This window comes from Telmatherina bonti (assembly GCF_933228915.1).
Source record: "Telmatherina bonti genome assembly, chromosome: 7".
NCBI classification, from domain to species: domain Eukaryota; kingdom Metazoa; phylum Chordata; class Actinopteri; order Atheriniformes; family Telmatherinidae; genus Telmatherina; species Telmatherina bonti.
Window position 1 is genome coordinate 28,508,617 of NC_136625.1, and position 19,340 is coordinate 28,527,956.

The 19,340-nt window shown below is 38.9% G+C and overlaps 1 protein-coding gene across 1 annotated transcript; it reads left to right on the top strand.

Moving 5' to 3' along the window:
- The first annotated feature begins 92 nt into the window (after positions 1-92).
- On the top strand, positions 93-17,927 carry LOC306758320 (E3 ubiquitin-protein ligase MARCHF6-like). Its single transcript, XM_079243620.1, has 26 exons — positions 93-335; positions 1,284-1,383; positions 1,546-1,619; positions 1,728-1,871; positions 4,329-4,401; positions 4,727-4,907; positions 5,960-6,200; positions 6,287-6,348; positions 6,577-6,609; positions 7,734-7,785; positions 7,976-8,034; positions 8,127-8,207; positions 8,445-8,513; positions 8,636-8,710; positions 8,942-9,076; positions 9,169-9,288; positions 9,924-10,024; positions 10,164-10,301; positions 10,398-10,590; positions 10,678-10,747; positions 10,839-11,020; positions 11,145-11,279; positions 12,580-12,669; positions 12,934-13,066; positions 14,039-14,174; positions 14,422-17,927. The coding sequence occupies exons 1-26, from the start codon at positions 317-319 to the stop codon at positions 14,501-14,503; spliced, it is 2,778 nt and encodes a 925-aa protein (XP_079099746.1). The 5' UTR covers positions 93-316; the 3' UTR covers positions 14,504-17,927.
- The last annotated feature ends 1,413 nt before the right edge of the window (positions 17,928-19,340 follow it).

Consider the following 19,340-nt stretch of genomic DNA (forward strand, 5'->3'; position numbering starts at 1 on the left):
TCCCTTTGGGGATTAATAAAGTATTTTTCATTTGATTTTATTAAAAATCCAGTTGTCTCTTTGCACTTGGATGCCATCTAGTGGTAAAACTACCTCACAATCACGTGTTGTCGCTTTGGGTACACTGACCGCTACCCGATGTACTATTTCAGTAAAATGGGCACTTTTTAAGGTTGAAATCTATGGCAACTTTCTTTGCAGCTTCTAGAAAACACTAACTTGAAATGTTTACATTTAGATAATAAGCGGTCATCGCTTTTAGACTCATTAAACGAGCTACTGCTTTGGAACAGGGCTGCTATAGCAGCCAGTCAAGATGGACACCGCAGAGGAAGGTAGCTAATGTTCAAACTTGATTACCTCATTCTTGGCGTTAACATGTCATGCCAGTTGTAAAAATAAAAGATATGCATATGGTCTAAGTCACTTTTAAATTTGGCAAGCGGTAGAAAGAGCTTTTATGTTGATAAAAATAATGGCAACTGTCAGTAAAATATAAGAAACCGTTAGCCAATTAGCGCTAGCTTTCCAGCTAACGGGCATTAGCAGACATCCATTAGCTACAAGCTGTAAATAAAAACCGCATGAGGTTGCGTTTGTTTTGCAGGGAGAAATAACAAACAAAGATGACCTTTACGCAGTATAAGGCATATTATTAGATAGTTATTTCTTAAAACGAAACCGTTGTCTAAGCATTAAATACAGTAACCAGCTTATGAAATGTCTTTACAGCATGGACCACCTCTACGAGGTGTCAAGGCTCAGTTATTGTGTTTACAATTAATAATGATGATGAATAAGTATGACTAGATTAATTATGTAATAGTAATAACAAAAAACCCCTTGCCGTTTACATTATTGTTGGATCAGTGTAATCTTAGAATAAATCTGATCACCCATTTTCTGTGAAGAAAGTCAAACTACATAAATAATACGCAGGATATCCTAAACGCCATCATGCACCACAAGCTAATTATAGTACATTTATTTTGGTCATTGAGCGACACTAGTAATCCAAGGATTACTAGTCTCCAAGGATTACTAGTTCGGCCCTGCCGCTATGCCCTTGTCACATGTTCATATTGTAACAAATGTATACACACCTGAGGAGTGTTTTCTGCTCCAAGCTTATGTCAGGTGTTTTAAGATTTAGCCTTTTGTGTAAAGAATATAACTGATATATCTTTTGAAAATTTTATAGAAATGTTGTGATAAATTATTTAAAGGACATTTTGCAGGGTCTGGATGTTTTTAACTTGTGTTTTTGCGTAACTGTTGTACAGGAGACATCTGTAGAGTGTGCCGGTCAGAGGGGACCCAGGACAAGCCGCTCTATCATCCATGTGTTTGCACTGGCAGCATTAAGTTTATCCACCAAGAATGGTATGTTAATAAACATGTGATGCATCGAAAGATGTCTGCAGTTGCATCGTCTTATTTGGGTTTCTACATTCTTACACATTAAAACAGTATAAAACTAAACACATTGTAGCGCAATTTAACTTTTTGTTTGATGAAAAATGACAGTGTTTCCCTTTTTCGTAGCTTACTACAGTGGCTCAAACACAGTAGAAAAGAATACTGTGAATTATGCAAACACAGGTTTGCATTTACACCAAGTAAGTCATTAATTTTTTTCATGCAAATCATTCTACTACACAAGTATTCATGTAAGTGACCAGATAAAGCTATGTTCTCTCACCTCTGCATCCCCGTCCTCCCTCTAGTTTACTCTCCAGACATGCCATCTCGCTTACCTGTCCAGGATATCTTTGCAGGGCTGGTCACCAGTATTGGGACAGCTATCAGATACTGGTTCCATTACACATTGGTGGCCTTTGCCTGGCTGGGTGTAGTGCCTCTCACAGCATGTAAGTGTTCCCTCCGTTTTCAACTGGTTTGGACAAAACGAAACAGTGTTGTTTGCTTTGTTGTTGTGAGCAGTGCATTGTGCACATCTCACAATTTGCAACGCACACAGTTTCTGACATGCTAATCAAACGTTTGGTAAATAACTTGTTTCAAGAGCAGGCTTACTCAGTTCAGTCATACGAGGGCCGCAGTCTGGGAGGTTTTCATATTTTTTCCCCTTGGTCCAAACAAACCTGACTTAAATGAATGAGTCACTGTAGAGAACCTCATTGGCTGTTGAATCCATTTAATTTAAGTCAGGTGTTTTGGAGCAGGAAAAATGAAAACTTGCAGGACTTCAGCCCTCAGGACCAAAGTTTATAGCCATTTTCTAGAGTTAAAAAAAAAAAATCTTTCACTCTGATTTAGGGCTGGGCGATATATCGAATATACTCGAGATATCGTGGCTAGTCCCCTGTGCGATATAGAAAATATTCGTCATATTTGAGTATCTTGTTGTCGCGCAGGTGTTTTTAGCTGTGGGCGGGGTTTTCTCCCTCCTCCTCGACTCTGCACCGCTTTGCACAGAGAGTTAAAGCAAGCGCACCTAGTTATGTACATAACGTGAGCTACGTGCTACGTCATGAGAGGCAGCGTGTAGCCACTTTTGCCAACTTGGCGACTTTCTCACTAAATCTGGCGACTTTTTTTGTAAAAAGCGACTAGCGACAAATCTAGCGACTTTTACAGAAGTTATTGGAGACTTTCCTGGTGTTTTGGCGACTGACTTTAAAGCGCATATTGTAAAGTTATTGTCAGAATGAGAGTCTCTCTCCGTCCTAAAGCACTCAGTCGCTCCGGCTGCAGCTGCAGCCAGTCAGAGGAGCAGAGAGGACACCTACACGACTCCACCTACAGAGTGGGACGTAAATTACAAAGTTTTTCACGTCACGCAAAATTAATTATATTTGATTACATTCACAGCCTCTGTCACTTACTCACCTCATCCACTGTGTGTGTGACACAAGTATATTTATCTAGCTCGTCATGTCTCTAGAAAGTACAGAAAGGAGTGGGAATCAAATCCTGAATTAAAAGCTGGCTGAAGCCGTTTATTGGAGACGATACGAGGACATTCTGCCTGTATTATAAGACTGATTTCTACGCTAAACTCTGCGATTAAAAAAATACACCACAACTCGAAAACGTATCCATGAAGCAAAGCCTTATAATAGTTCAACCCAAAGCAAGCTAAAACTAAAAGACTAAACTAAAAGTAAGAAAACTACACAAATAAAAAAAACATAACTGTATCTCTGTCAAAGTGTCTCTTTTGGGTCACTGTGCAGTCCCAAGCCCAGATAAAGGAGGGAGTGGACATACAGCTAGCCATTCCACAAAACATAACAATCCTTTGGTTAAATTTGATATTTGATAATCTAACATTTAATAAAACAGGACAAAGCTGATTTATACAATGTGGTTTTAATGGTATTCAAAATAATTTTTCAAAGGGATAGACTGTTTCTTTGGCAAAAAAAAGAAAATAATAGAAGAAAAATAGTACAGGATCCATCATCTGGCGGTGGTTTGGATACTGGAGAGAGGATGTTTACCAAACAACTGTCATATGCAAAGTATGTCGATACAGTGTCGCCACAAATATATTTCATCATTTGAAAAGGCACCCCCTAGAGCACATATTTTCATACGTTGCATTTATTACATCATGCAAAGGCACTTTATTTTGTTTTAAAATGACATGTTTCTGCCACTGCTTTAACTGATCAATAAATATGGTTTTGATCAATTTGCTTCATTAAGATTTCATCCTTTTGGCATGAATGTTTAAAATCAGCATATCTTAATGCAGTATGAACAATTATGTTTTAATGGAGACACAAAATCATCTTACTGATGTGATTGTATGCACCAAAGCATTCATTCAAGGCTAAGGTAAATATCGAGATATATATCGTATATCGTGACATGGCATAAAAATATCAGGATATTACTAAAAGGTCATATCGCCCAGCCCTACTCTGATTACAAGTGAAAATACGGATATGATTCCTGAAAATGAAAACTGATGTTGCAGCCTCTGTCTGATGGGGTGATGTAAAACTTGCGTAATCTTTGGAAACCTTTTTTGACCGTTAAGCATTTGGAGAACTCACCAAAGGCTAAATTCACAGCACAATCTAAAGTTTTGAGCTCATTTGCTTTGAATAGATTTGTTGAATTACTCTACTTGCCACAATCAGCATCTTTCGGTTCTTAACATTGACTTTAAAGTAGCATAATAAGGTTCTTGGTGCAATTTTATCAATTCAGCTTTAGATGGGTTTTTTTCTTTCAGCTTGAATTGCAGTAAGATTCCAAGAACCTTTTACTTCTGGACCAGCTGAAAGGAAAATAAATCACTACTATTATTTTGTTCTTGACATCACTGTCTATTATTTGTGTTTTCCTGACAGGTCGCATCTACAAGTGTTTATTTACTGGCTCCGTGAGCTCCCTTCTCACCCTGCCATTAGATATGCTATCAACGTAAGTCTCTGGTCTTTATTTTTTTTTTCCCTTCTCTTTCTTATTAAATTGATACAAGTCGATTTTTGTTGGTCTTGTAGTGTAACAAGGCCACAGGAGATAATTGACATAGTTTGGTTTTATTTCTTCATTTTCTGTCTGTTTAAACTATTCATTCATCACTTTTGGCTCTCATCTTGCATTTGTCTTGATAACTGAGTAAAGACGATCAACATGTGAAGCGTATCTATTTATAACTCATCAGTTCTCTGAATCTTGTTTGCCCCTTTAGTTTGTCATGATTGTCACAAATATTTAGTCAAATATGCAAATGTCTTATTTGCAGGCAGAATCTGCTCGCTGACTGCCTCCAGGGCTGTTTTGTGGTCACATGCACGCTATGTGCCTTCATCAGTCTGGTGTGGCTAAGGGAGCAAATTGTCCACGGTGGAGCTCCACAGTGGTTAGAACAGAATCAGGTCCCTCTGGTTCCCAACCCCCCCAATGGCGCTGCAGCAGCTAATGAGGTGAGCTCAGTTTATGTCTAAGCAGACAAGATTCCTGTTTATCCACATGCAGTGGATAAAAATAGACACATTTCAGTGTTTGAACACCTACACATTGGGGTTTCGGACCCCTTGTGTGAGGTTCTGTGGTACAAGGAACTCTACAGTACGATTTCTTCTTAGTTTTCCATCACAGGCAACATCCATCCCTGTGGCTGAGATCAGCTGATTCATAGCACAGTGTGTTTGAAGCGGATGAAGCACAACTACTTTGTTGTTCATCTTATTGCACTGATTCAGCAGATATTTTTATCCATAGCAACCTACATATGAAGAGTATCCCTTCATTATTGCATTTAATTTATTTTTGTACAGATATTAATTATATAATGTTTAAATATATTTATTTTTGATGACAGAGTCCATTATAGATCAGATTTATCTGTGAATCCATTTAGTCTCTTAATAAATATGCCTGTGAACACTTTGATAATAAACACAATATGTGATCCATGTACAGAAGTGAGAATATTACATAATTTAAGCCATTAATTGCCTGCTGTATCTTCGAATGACTTCATAATATCAGCTAATATTAGCTTGCCTGGAGCCTCTGCTGAGATGGTACTAAAAACATTATTAGTATTACCTACGATAGAAATTCAAATGGAAAAAGATCCCTGCTGAACCGTACTGTACCATGTAATGGAAAAGCACCGGTGTTTTGCAGTGCGATGCAAACAACGTGATGTTTTTCCACTTCTATACTATAAAGTGCTTGTTATGCTGTTTATAAATGTGGTATAATCTACACAGTTACAGCGTTGTGGCTGTAATAGAAAAACCATGAATAAATATTTTCTAGTTTTGTTTTTGATCAGTTTAAATGCTGATATCTAGTCAGACATTAAATAGATCAAAGTCCTTTCATATGTCAGCATCGGAATGTAAATCATTGTTTATTATCTTTACAGATAATAAAACATGTATTTATGTCTGACGTTAAAGGAACAAAACTTGGTACTGGTAAAGCCCAAACCAAACTGGGATGTTGTTATTTCACATCTCTGCAGGATGCAGGCGCTAACGCTGCAGACAATGCCCAGGCTGCGCCCGCTGCGCAGCATCCTGCAGCTCCACGTCCAGACGAACCGGCACCCATCAACCCGCATGAAGCTGGCAACAGAAATGAAGCTGACATAGATGATGATGATGATGGAGATGACGATGGGGAAGAAGATGACGATGAAGAGGAGGAGGAGGAGGAGGACGGAAGGGAAGAGGATGCCGCTGATGCCAATAATGGTGGGCAAGGTGAGCTGGTGTTTTATACGCTCTTAGCCTAAAAGCTCCGACATAGCAACGCAACAACAATGACATTCATTACTGTGTCTGTGCAGAAGATTTGAACTGGAACGCCTTGGAGTGGGACCGTGCAGCAGAGGAGCTGACCTGGGAACGGGTAGGAATAGTTGGGGTTATTTTTTTTACTCCTGTCTCCTGTCTTTTTCATGAAGTGGGTTGACACAGTGTTGATATTAATAAAAAATAATAAGTGCACAGTGCATTCACATTTTGGCCACACATCATTTTAACCTCTATAATGAAAAATGTCCTTTATGTAGTGCATTTATTTTAAGTCACACATCGTAAGTAGTGATTATAACATTGTGCTGAATGTATTTAACAGATGCTGGGTCTTGATGGTTCCCTTGTTTTCTTGGTAAGTATGCACACTCTTGAATTACTTCCACACATTTTGAACTGTTCTGTGGATCGTAGCTTAGAGAAGTTATAAACTGAAAGATACTTTTTTTTTTTTAAAGAAGAGAGAAAAAAATCAAACTTTGAAATATTGCATGTTTAAGGCTAATTTCCGTCTGAGTTTATGTTTAATTTTTTTCACAATATTCTTGTATTTGAATCTAGTAAAAGCTCCTCTTTGGCTTTCATTATACACCATGTTTTCATGTTTTCATTTCATTTCATAAGCCAGAAGCATCTGGGGTTTTTGTCATTCTGTTTATTTTATTTTATTTTTTAATACACAGCAACCTCTCATATTAAAATTTTTTTAAGTGTCAGATAATATTAATTTTCATCAGATCTTGTGCAGAACAGCGTCCAGATGCAGCTCAAACACACAGGTTGAGCTGGATGGAGGCTGCTCTCATTTTCTGGCAAGATTAGTCAGCCAGCGATTTCTCACTGTGATGCGTTGACAGAAACAGATGCAGCTTTTCTGGTTTTTTCTAGAGCTGCAAAATGTTGGATTTAATTATTTTTTATATATAATATCTTAGCCACCACTAAACTTCTGAGGGAGACTTTATCTTGGTCAGTCTCCAGGTGACGTCCCACAAAAAGGGGAAATGCAGCGATCAAAATAAATCCAACACAGCTTCACTGGTTCATTCTGCTCATGTACTGCGGAGAAATCCTGATGAGGATCATAGACGACAACCATGTAGGGAAGTTACATGTCTTACAATTGATTCAGGTTTCCACGGTTCTCGTGCCGTTCTTTTGCCGTACCGGCTGTCTGATGTGCGTGGTCTCATTTTCAAACCAGCACACAACAGTGTACATCTACAGATCAGAGCCATGCAGTGGTAAAGACCCACCCCTTCTCTGGGCTTTTTATCACAGTGTCATTCCTCTCTGAATGCAGATAAGCAGGAAATGAACACTTACACATGTGAAATGTTAGGCGCATCGGTGGGACCAAGAGAAACAAATATTTGGCCCCGTGCGCGATACACTCTAGAGTCTGGTATTCTGTGTGAAGTGCCAAGCCTGAATATCTGAAAATAAACATGAGGCCTGTTATGTGTGTATCTTCTCTAGGAGCATGTCTTCTGGGTGGTGTCTCTGAATACACTCTTCATCTTGGTCTTTGGTAAGTTCAGCCTACCTTTACATGAAGCTATAACCTTCCAAAAAAGGTGCCTTTTGAAGCCTTTAGTCCATCTTAATACAAGATCTTTAGATGTATTTCAGTGAGATTTTCCAGAGTCTAAATGTGAGAAAGAGGCTGTTTTATTGTCTTCCAAAAAAAACCCTGATCTATGCTGTTTATCCCCCTCTAGCTTTTTGCCCATATCACATTGGACATTTCTCAGTAGTTGGACTTGGTTTTGAAGAATATGTAAGTGTTCTACAGTACATAAGAAGAAATTTGCACACGTTTAGTACTGATCAACAAGTATCGATGAGATGTATATACTTGTGTTGTTGCAGATCAAAGCGTCACATTTTGATGGCCTCATCACTACAATACTGGGGTACATCCTCTTGGCCGGAGCACTCATACTCTGTCATGTATCCTTAACACATTTCATATACATGTTAATATACAATGTATCTCACACCTGTGTGTAGCTGCTGGACCAGTGGGATACATTACCCATTACCTATCTACTGTCAGTACGTTGTGGCCTGTATAAGTTGAGCTTCCAGGAAACTTTTAAAGGTGTGAATGTTAAAGAAAATGATTCCAAACTGCAGGTCGTTCATGTCATTTTTTTTAGTTTGCATCCTTAACCTTTCCTTCTGCAGACATTGGCTTCATTAGTGAAGTTCCAGCGGTCCAGACGTCTTCTGGGCGTCTGTTACATAGTTGTGAAGGTAAACTAAAGACTGAATCTCCTCATTTTGTGTTCATGAAACCAGCTTTCAGTTGAAACAGTAATTAGGGAAATTGTGTTGACATGAAAATAAACTAAATTACAAGCTTTTTCTCATTCCAGGTGTCCTTGCTGGTTGTCATGGAGATAGGCTTGTTCCCGCTCATTTGTGGTTGGTGGCTCGACATTTGTTCACTGGTAAGACAAACATTGCGAGTGAACGCATTCGGTCCTGTTGTTAAGCAACAAATTGTCCCCACAGTCGGAAGGGACTAACCAAACAGATTCCATGCAGACATGGTGATACACTCTGCTAATATGATGATGAACAACAGCAATACGGGGGGAAAAAAAACCTGTTTTAACCACATCTAATGAGCTCATTTTTGGTTAAATGTATTAAAGAGGCTGCATTTTGCTTGACTGCAGGAGATGTTTGACGCCACTCTTAAAGACAGAGAGCAGAGTTTTGACTCTGCTCCCGGGACCACCATGTTTCTCCACTGGCTGGTAGGCATGGTCTACGTCTTCTACTTCGCCTCCTTCATCCTTTTGCTCCGAGAGGTAAATGAAGGACACCATCAAGTTTCAGCTACGTATAATAAATGAGAAAAAACTTGTTAAAGATAAAAAAATCTTCTGCTTTTTTTTTGCAGGTTCTTCGGCCTGGTGTGCTGTGGTTTTTAAGAAACCTGAATGATCCGGATTTCAACCCAGTGCAAGAGATGATTCATCTACCCATTTACCGGCACCTGCGGAGATTTATACTTTCAGTGGTCGGTTAAATCTCCTGCTGCTTATTTCCTTTTTCAACTCAGCACTTAGTAGCATGACATCTTTGCATCACTTTCTGCTATTACCAGAAATAAAAAATCTCCTGTTTTCAATTCAAATTCAGGAAAATATAAAGTCTGGACAGTATAAATAATTCTCTTCTGGAAAGTTTATTAATTCATTTTTACTGACATTTCAAACACTAAACATTTTCAACACCTGAAACATCATGTTGTCTTGAGGAGCATTATTACTGGTGCTCACACTAATAAATAAGAGCATTTGGTGATCATAGACTGTTTTTCCTCTTTTTACTAAAGTGGACTCAGGTTGCAGTGTAAAAATGTGTTGTGCTTGTACATCAAGCAAGGAAATCTGACTGTTATTAGAGGAAGTGAACTTTTCAAAACAATTAGCTAAAAAAAAAAAATTACAAATATTTTTTCATTTGATTATTTGTTTAAGCCCAAGTTCAAACAGATCATTTTCTGGGTCATCAGTAATTAACATCTGTGGATTTAGAATACATGAAGAAAACAAAATACATGTTGATTTTTCCATGTGAGAATAAATGTTCAGAGCTTGTCTGAACTCATCCTGTTCTTCTGTTATTGTGTTTACACGTCTGTGTTTGCAGGTAGTGTTTGGATCCATCGTCCTGCTGATGCTTTGGCTTCCAATCAGAATCATCAAACTGCTCTTTCCAAACTTCCTTCCTTACAACGTCATGCTTTACAGGTAAAATAAAGCATCAGGGATCTGAAGCTGACTTTATTCAGGCACAGTAAGAACTGAACTGCGCCTTGATAAAATTCTGCGATTTACTGCAGCTGCATTTGTGTGTGAATCTCGTTTGGTGTGTGTCCTGCTTTCACAGCGATGCCCCTGTCAGCGAGCTGTCACTGGAGTTGCTGCTACTTCAGGTTGTTCTGCCAGCATTGTTGGAGCAGGGTCACACTCGCCAGTGGCTCAAACGCCTTGTTCACGCCTGGACCTTCACAGCTGGATACGCTCTGTAGGCCTCAGAAACACACACAACATTTATGATGAAAAAAGTTTGAGAAGTTTTGTTATGATCTTAATATCATATTTTAAAAAATTTCTCCCTCAGGGATCTTCACTCATATCTACTGGGAGATCAGAATGATGATGAAAACCAACCAAATAACCCTCCTGGTCGTCATAACAACAATCGCATCCCTGGCTTAGGGGAGGGGCTTCATGCGGCCCATCAGGCCATTTTACAGCAAGGTGGGCCTGTGGGTTTCCAACCATACCACAGACCCCCTAACTTCCCCCTTAAGGTGCTTAAAACTGAGCAGTCAGTCATGCCAGGCAAAACCTGTTTCATTTTAGCTGTTGTTGTTGATTGTTATTTTCTTCTTGTTTAGATTATTCTTCTCGTTGTCTTCATGTGTGTGACTCTGTTGGTAGCAAGTCTGATTTGTCTCACACTGCCGGGTAAGTCACAAGCAAGCACTGTCTGCGTTCGTTTTCCCCCTTATCAGGTAGTTATTGATACTTCCCTCTGTTTTCTCTCCCTCCTGCTCAGTGTGCGTGGGTCGTTGGCTCATGTCTCTCTGGATGGGCAACGCGATGGTTCATGAGCTGTACACAGCGGCCAGCGGCCTCTACGTCTGCTGGCTGTCCATCCGTGCTGCTACGGTGCTGCTGTCATGGATGCCACAGGGCAGGACGGTCATCATGCTCAAAGTCCACGAGTGGACACTCATGGTGCCGTTTTGTTTTGTTTTTTTAGCTGTTGTCAGCGTTATAAATTACACACTTTAGTGTAATACATGGTAAGCTTGTATTTTAATGTGTATTTGGCGTGTCTGCAATGTTGTGGTGAGAGCAGATCTTCAAGACTGTCGTGGTGGCCTTAATGTTAGCCGGGGTGATTCCTCTGCTGCTGGGTCTGCTGTTTGAGCTGGTCATCGTTGCCCCTCTCCGAGTCCCACTGGATCAGACACCCCTCTTCTACCCCTGGCAGGTCGGAACGGAGACTTGTCGTTTTATTTCAATTAACAAAAACCTGCATTTCAGTTTTCTTTTCTTGCAGTATATTTCCCTTCTGCAACTGCTGTCTGCTGAAATCTGGCCCACTTCTACTAAAAACAGTTCAGTAGCCACAGAAATCTGGCCTCTTCATCACTTCTGCAGTTTGCTTCATTACAGATTTGACGTAGGGGAAAAGGTGGAGTGCGGTCTTAATGAACCACATGCTGATTTCTCAGCAGAATTTGATTTTTATTTATGAGCTGCCAATTGAAAACAGGATTTTTTTTTTTCTCCTTTTAATGTGGAAGAACTACAAGGGATGGCATAAAACCTGCAAGTATTTTGTTTTCTGTAAAGTCAGAATTGAACTTGATGTCATTAACAAACATTTACAGCTGCACCAGACAGCAGGATCTTTATGTCTCTGTACAGAATGACCTTTTAATTATTATTATTATGAATTATTTTCACAATGCTGAAAACGTGGACTTACTTAGGAAATTTAAGAACAAAAATGGAACTGGTTGTAAATCCAGAATTTAGAAAATTAAAAAACATATAATGGAAAAATGGGTAAAAAAATGGAAAAAATAAATTGATTTTATAGAATGACTTTATCTACCTTATCTATTATGAGCTATATTTTCTCTAACTGTGTTTCACACAGTAAATTCCGTGTTGTTCATCCAACTCAGTGGCCGCCTTATTTTCATCAACACTGACCTGCTTCTAGTTTTCAAGTTGAACATATTTGAAGCCTTAATAATCTGGATTGCATTATATTGTAAGTTAATGAGTCTAGATGTTTACACTTCTGAAACGTTTGAGGCGTTACAGTGCTCTTCATGAGAGGAGAGAGACCGGTCATGTTTAGGCTATCTATGCGTGTGTGTATCTGTTCTCACAGATTAACAAACATGTTGACGGAAAACAGGTTTTGTGCCCATTAAAATGAAAAAATTTATTGGTGACAACAGGTTAAAAGTGTATGTGTGTTTGTGTTTAAGCATGTGGCCATGACACTACTGTGCAAGTCACGCTGAATGTGCTGCTGTGTTTTTCATAGTTTCTACAACCTAATTGTAATATTCAGAAGGTAAAAAAATGACAAAAGAGTCATAATTAAAATTGAAGCGTTATTCTGAAAATGACATGAGACATCGCTTCATCATGTCCATTTTTTATCATTTCTGTCCAAAAAATAAACACATTTGGTACCCATTCTAAAAGGGCCATGAGCTGGAGTGTCTAGTTTCTGTTGTAATTACACTGCTTCCCTGTGTTTGTTGCAGGACTGGGCCCTGGGCGTCCTTCATGCTAAAATCATTGCTGCTATCACACTGATGGGCCCTCAGTGGTGGCTAAAAACAGTCATTGAGCAGGTGAGCCTCACTTTCTGCCTTCTATTCAATCAACAAAACAAAAAAGAAGCAGTGAGTATTGAATACTGAGTAAAAGGTGATTGCATCTATAAAAATCTGCATTTATCCTCCAAATGCACCGTGATGGCTTCTTTAGATGAAGTCGGATTCTTAAAAAAAAGATGCATTTTCTCTCAAAATGTAGTTTGACTGTTTGTTGTAAAGAATAAGAACAACAACAGAAGGCATTCAGAAGAAGTAAGCATGGCTATCTCACTCCTGCAGGTGTATGCTAATGGAATAAGGAACATTGACCTCCATTTCATAGTGCGAAGACTGGGTGCTCCGGTCATTTGCATGCTGCTGCTGTCTCTCTGTGTGCCCTACGCCATCTCTAACGGAATTACACCACTGCTGGGTAAGTCTCCCTGAACGTTTCGCTGTGAGGACGGCACATTGATTTTTCTGGCACCTGTATGTGACCCCATCAGACATCAGTTTTCAAGCTAATGGAGAGAAAGAGAATCAATTTTTCTTCCAACATTTCTCGTGTTTCCTCCCAGTTCCATCTCCTTCCCTCTGCTTCACTTTGAGTGGAGTGAGGTGGCTTAGTTGGGTATAATATGATGGCTGACAAAAAATGACCCATTCTTTGCATTTAGCCTTTTTTATTATTATTATGTGTGTTACAATCTGCTATTTTTATGTTTTTTTGGTGGTGGTTAAAGAAAAGCTAGTTTGAAGAAAATGTGCTGATGGTCTTTGGCCTCATGGCAGTTAAAACCTTCATCAGTCTCCAAAACAGCAAAAGAAACCTGGTTTTAGAATCGACAAGGGGGAACTGGGTTGTTGCTTGTTATGTAGACAAACCGACATAGAACTACATGTGGGACTATATCTGTGTTTGTCCTTTTTATTAAAACTATCAATTATTATAGTATAAATGAATATAATGATTTATAATGAACTATAACTTTTTGACAAAGAGAAGCAAAACCTTTGTGTCTGTCTGTTAAAATGAAGGGAATAAAATAATTTTATTTCCAGAGGGAAATGAGAAGTTTTGTATTCATGTATCAATGTGTATCTGTGTGTTGTATTTTTGTGTTACATCAGTACATTTTATGGTGACATGAACCGCATGTTAAATTGTGTTATTATTCATTGAAAACATTGTTAGTGAGAAATGATTTAGAAAAGCCCTGGATGTATTAGCATGTGGTTTACTTTGGCTTTGTCGTATTATTTTTCTCAGTTAAATTCTTGCCTGTTATTCTCACCATCTACCAAGAAGTCCAACTGTTTAGTCTTAGTTTTCCATTAACATCAAGTCAGCGTTGACATCAGTGCCTTCTGTCACGCTGCTTGTTCTGTCTGCCACACTTTGCAGGAGTGCAGCCAGAGATGCAGACCCTGGTGGAGAGGAGGATCTACCCGTTCCTGCTGATGGTGGTCATACTGTTGGCCATTCTGTCCTTTCAGATTCGACAGTTCAAACGTCTCTATGAACACATCAAAAATGACAAGTGAGAGTCTAAAAGTTTCTTTTGCAAACTAACACACAGAGGAAACAAGCTCAGTGTTTACCAAGAAAAACAAATTTCAGCCTGGTGGAGAAATTTAATGACAGGTTCTGGCTCCTCTTAGTGGACCAGACACTCGGTGTGAAGAGTCAAAGACTTAGATTATAAAGACTCGTCTCGAGCTATAAACTATGTTTTAAAACCAATGAAAATATAATGATATGGACTTTATTTTTCTTTTCTCCTTCAGGTATCTAGTCGGACAACGCCTTGTAAACTATGAACGGAAGACGGGCAGGAGTACGTCCTCCTCCTTCAGCACCTCCTCATAGACCTGACGCTGCTGTTGGATCATTAGATCTGAATGACTGCCCAGCACCGGATCCTCAGCTGCTCCTGTAGTGAAACCTTTCTGCTTTGTCTTGGCTCAGCTGCCAGCTTCAAACTTCAGATATCATCCATAAAGCTTTAAACACGGTCTGGTCCTTTGAGTCTCCATCATCTCCCACAACCCTACGCCGGGAGGTGAGGATGTTTATGAATGACGGGAAAAAGTGGCCTCCAAGGTTTGGATAGAAAGTTTAAAATTTTCTGTAAAGGATTCTTAAATCAACCCGCAAAACTGTCAGTATGCCTGAAACGTCATGTGAGCCATAGCCGCACTGGCTGATGCTCATGCTGCACATGTACTCTCTCTAAGTTTTATTTTAAGGTTTGGATTGGAGTCACGTAAGTAGAGCCTAGCCGTTACCTCAGATTGTGCTTCCGATCGAATGTTTGATGTGAAAAAAATTTAGGTGGGGTGTCTTTTTTTTTTTTTTTTTTTTTTTCGAGCTGTGGATGAAAAAATGTAGATTATATTAGTCCTGCTTCCACTACTGGTTCTTTTAAGAGGCTGACAGTACAAGGTGGAATGTAGAGAAGTGTGGAAACCTGATTTTTACAAGCTGACATTTCTGAGCTAAACAAATTAAGCAGAAGATTATTGATATTTATTGACAACAAAACAAAGGACATGAGTTTTTGGGGTTTTAGCATAATTGGGCTTCATATGACTGCTTTGCTGCGATGGACTGGCGAGCTGTCCAGGGTGTACCCTGCCTGTCGCCCAAAGCCAGCTGGGATAGGCTCCAACTTCCCCGCGACCCTAAATTGGATTAAGCGGTTTAGAAAATGAATGAATGAATGACTGCTTTGGAAAAAAAAAAAAAGATGTTTTCAGACAAAAAAACAAACAAAAACAGGCTCCAGATTATTTATATAAGGCAGTAGAGGATACACAAGCAAATCGGCCACAGAAAGCTACAAAAGCAGAAACTGGGGCAACCAGTCTGACTCTTTTTATCATCACATATAAAATGAGGAAACAAAGCTGTCAGTCGTTCTTCCTGTAAGCAGGAAAGAAGTTTCATTGATTAATTATGTCAGGGTGAGATGGTATTAAACCATTAAAAGTAGACAAATGGCCTCAAAACTTTCAGAATGAAAATATTTATTAACAACATAGACGATGATTAAGCAGGGTTCTTGTCACTACACTAAAACACACTAAGTCATGTTAAAGCCACAACTAGCAAACTGCAGCAGCCTTCCTTCTGGACACCTTTTGGCAGTGGTAGGAAGTGTTATGTTCTTTGCTTTTCTTATTTGTAACCTGCTGAGCACAGTCAGCAAGTCTGTGAGTCATCAGAGAAGCTATTAAGCAGGTTCAGCAGATTTAACCTCACACACATCATTTCTTTGGGATATGACAGATTACATGTTGGTCATCTACCAGCGTAGTCTTTCTAATTGTGTAAGCAGCAGGCAACTGTGTTTACCATACTCGCTTATATTATAAACAGACTTTAAAAAGAAAGCATATCCGTCAACCTGTTGAAGCATTTAACTGGTCAGCAGACGGCCCAGTTGATGTAGTGTTGCAATCTTAGCAACAGATCATGGGATTAAATAAACTGTCATGCTTGTGACGACCTTATCTTCTGGGTAGGTTGTCATCTGCATCACACAGGGTGTTTGGAGAGATGCACGTGAACAGTTCATAAGGAGAAAAAAAAGTTTTGTTTTTCTTTTGTTTGTTTTTTTACCTGGGTTGGGGTGTATTAGGTTCTCACAAACAAGGGAGTTAAAGCTGACTCCAACAGCGTTGTCAAAAAATCTAATACTATCTTTCATGCTGAGCAGATCATTGAGAAGACTGGCTCAGTTCTTTGGGTTATTATTGTCAGAATGAAGCCTTGTCAGCTTTGTGTAAAGTATAAAAATAAACAAGCTTTCAGATCAGATTCATCGGTGATCGAAGAGGGAAATGTGAAGTGCTGCATCATCTGTCGTCGGTCTGTGAGAATGATTGAATGAATTGAAACAATGCTGAGGACATCTAACATGCTGTATTAAATGTTCTCGTGCTTTTTCATTGCAGAGGTACATAAAATGAAGCGGATGCGTCTGTAAAACAGCTGTAGAACTTCCACCATGTGATCCGGAGATATTTAGACATGAGAATGACTGTTGTATTTGTAGCTTTTTTTTTTTTTTTGCAAATGAACAAAGCTCACCATCTTTGATTTTTTTTCTTGAGCTTCCTTTAATGCTGAGATGAAAACATTGATACTCATATTGATGATTAGCACTAAGACTGGAAACTACCATACTGACTGTCCAAAGGCAGCAGCATCACCCAGCACCTCGAAAACTCACTAATTAACATTTTAAATCTTATTTACTGTTATATGCTTACAAAAAGTCAATGTATTCATGTTAATTTGCAGTCTTACATGGCGTTTCTTACTGGAAGTCGGTGTGTAGCGTGTGTGTGTGTGTGTGGACGTGTTACTTAAGCAGGTGGCGACCACTTTCCTCGGCACCTTGTGATAAAAACTCTGCATGTGAATATGAAACCTGCATCTAGTTGCTGTTCTTCTGGTGTCTCACCTGTGTGGCCACATCACCCGCTCTCCTGCTCTTTTGTGTTTCCAAATTTCAAAGTTGTGATCCAGAGTTATCGGCCCACTTCACAGAATAATTGGATAGTTTAGAAGACGCTTTTTTTCCCCCTCCTTTTTATGTCCCTGCATTCAGCTTTTCTGAAAGACAAAACGAGCCCCAGATGCTCTTTCAGTTCTTTCTGACAATGGCAGCAGAGTGAAATTGTCTGATTTTTCAAGTGTTTTAGGTTTTTATTTTTATTTTTTGATCAGCAATGATCATTTAGCGTTAACCGTTTATCAGATTTCATTGCGTTGCACTTTATACCACAGTCGTAATCATTTCAGACCCTGTTGTAGCACAATTATCGTAGCTGGGTTCGCTTTATTTTGCCTCCACTGAGAAGTACAGTTTCAGTGTTTGAGATCAATCAGTTTAATTTAAAGGGTGAATTTAGTATGCATCTGTTTTTCACTGTAATTTTTGGATTTTAGTTCATTTTAACTGCTTTTGTGTTGATGTGGATTGTAAATGAAATTAACTTTAGTGCTGACAGCTGTTGTGCTGCCACCGTGTGGAATGCTAAAATTCTGAATACATATATATATGATGCTATAAAGTGACCTTTTAGTACTTTAAACTAAGCTGGACACTAAATTCTGGTGTTGGATTTCAATTTCTAAGAGCAAATGATTTCTATTTTTTTATATGTGGAAAACAAGGCAGTGGCATGTACTGTAACATAGAGATACACACTTCAAGTTTTGTTGATTGTTGGTTCTGTCACAAGAAACAATAATAAACAGTTGTACAGATTGCTCAAAAATACATTTTTTTCTGTTTTTATTCTTAACGCTACAAATGGTATGCAGTTCAGATACATATTTTGTTGCTAGTGACAGTTGTTAACAAATGTGAGATGTGATATGAATTAAGTTGTAAGTGGACATTAAGTCCAAAAGCAAAAGCAGCCGAGCTTGCAGTATTTTTATTTGACGAACATTTATTCCTCCGATATTTCCTCTGAAATCATTGAAATGATTTGTAATGTGTATTTTATCATATGTAGACATTGCTCAGTTATTGGGCCACAAGCAAAGACAGCAGATTCTGCAAGTGCAGGAACGAGGGCAGGAAATATAACTTAATACATGCATGGTTTAAAAATCAAACCATCATCCATACAGGACTTTTGTAGGTGAATTTAAAAATAATTACTTGGCATTTTTCATAAATATAAATGTGATAACACTAAATCCTTCAGAAAAAAAATGGGGAAATCAAGAAATACAAAAAATTCAATCTGATGAATCACATGGCTTATTTTGTGAAATAAAACTCAACCGAATTGACCTGCAATAGTGTCACCAGACACTTCAGAGAAACCACCATGCTCAAATACTTGGAATGTTGTGCATAATGTGGAAAACACTTGTGGGAAACTGCATGAAGCGTATACCTAGTTTACTTTTTTCTATACAGGAAAAAGGAAGACAAAGTGACCTTAATTCATTAAGAGCTTTTTGGCAGCTGCCTTCAGTATAAGGCTGAGCAGCTCTGCTCCCTCAGGTTCACAGCAGGTTGTGGGTTCGTAGACATGTTGGAGATATTGTAGAGGAGGTAAGTTAGTCGTTTGTCAGGCCTATGTGTTTCTGGGCTAATCATATCAACAGAAAAAGAGGAATGTTTTAACTTTTCTGCATTGTAAAAATGAGACAAATGTGTCACATCTAAGATTATTTGTTAATATGTCATAATTCAGTCAATACCATACTTCAGTGCCAGTCCTTAATACCAGATCAGCTCTAATATGGGATCATTTGTGTAACTGCAACAGTCTGCAGCTCTCGGAAACAGGATGTGGGGTTATTTCTGCTGAATCCAATTACTTTTCTGCTAATGCACACAGTCTTAACCGTTAGTCCAAGCGCAGATTAGGAGCCTATGCTGCTGAAACCAGATTCCTCATGTTAAATCAGATTTTTCCAACCTGCGCTTCATTTTTCACAAGCAAAATGGGATCAGCTTTTTCATGCCGATCGAATCGTGGGATAAGCACCTCTGGTCTGTGACTCCTTAAGAAGCTCTGGAGAGATTAACATGGTGCCAGAAAATGGTTTTCTTTCTTCACTCTTCTCTGAAACCAGACTACAAGCATGCGATGAGTGTAAAATAAATATTTTTCAACAGAACTGCTTCAAATCTGACGTACTTTGAAGGTTAATTTAAAAACAGGTTCGC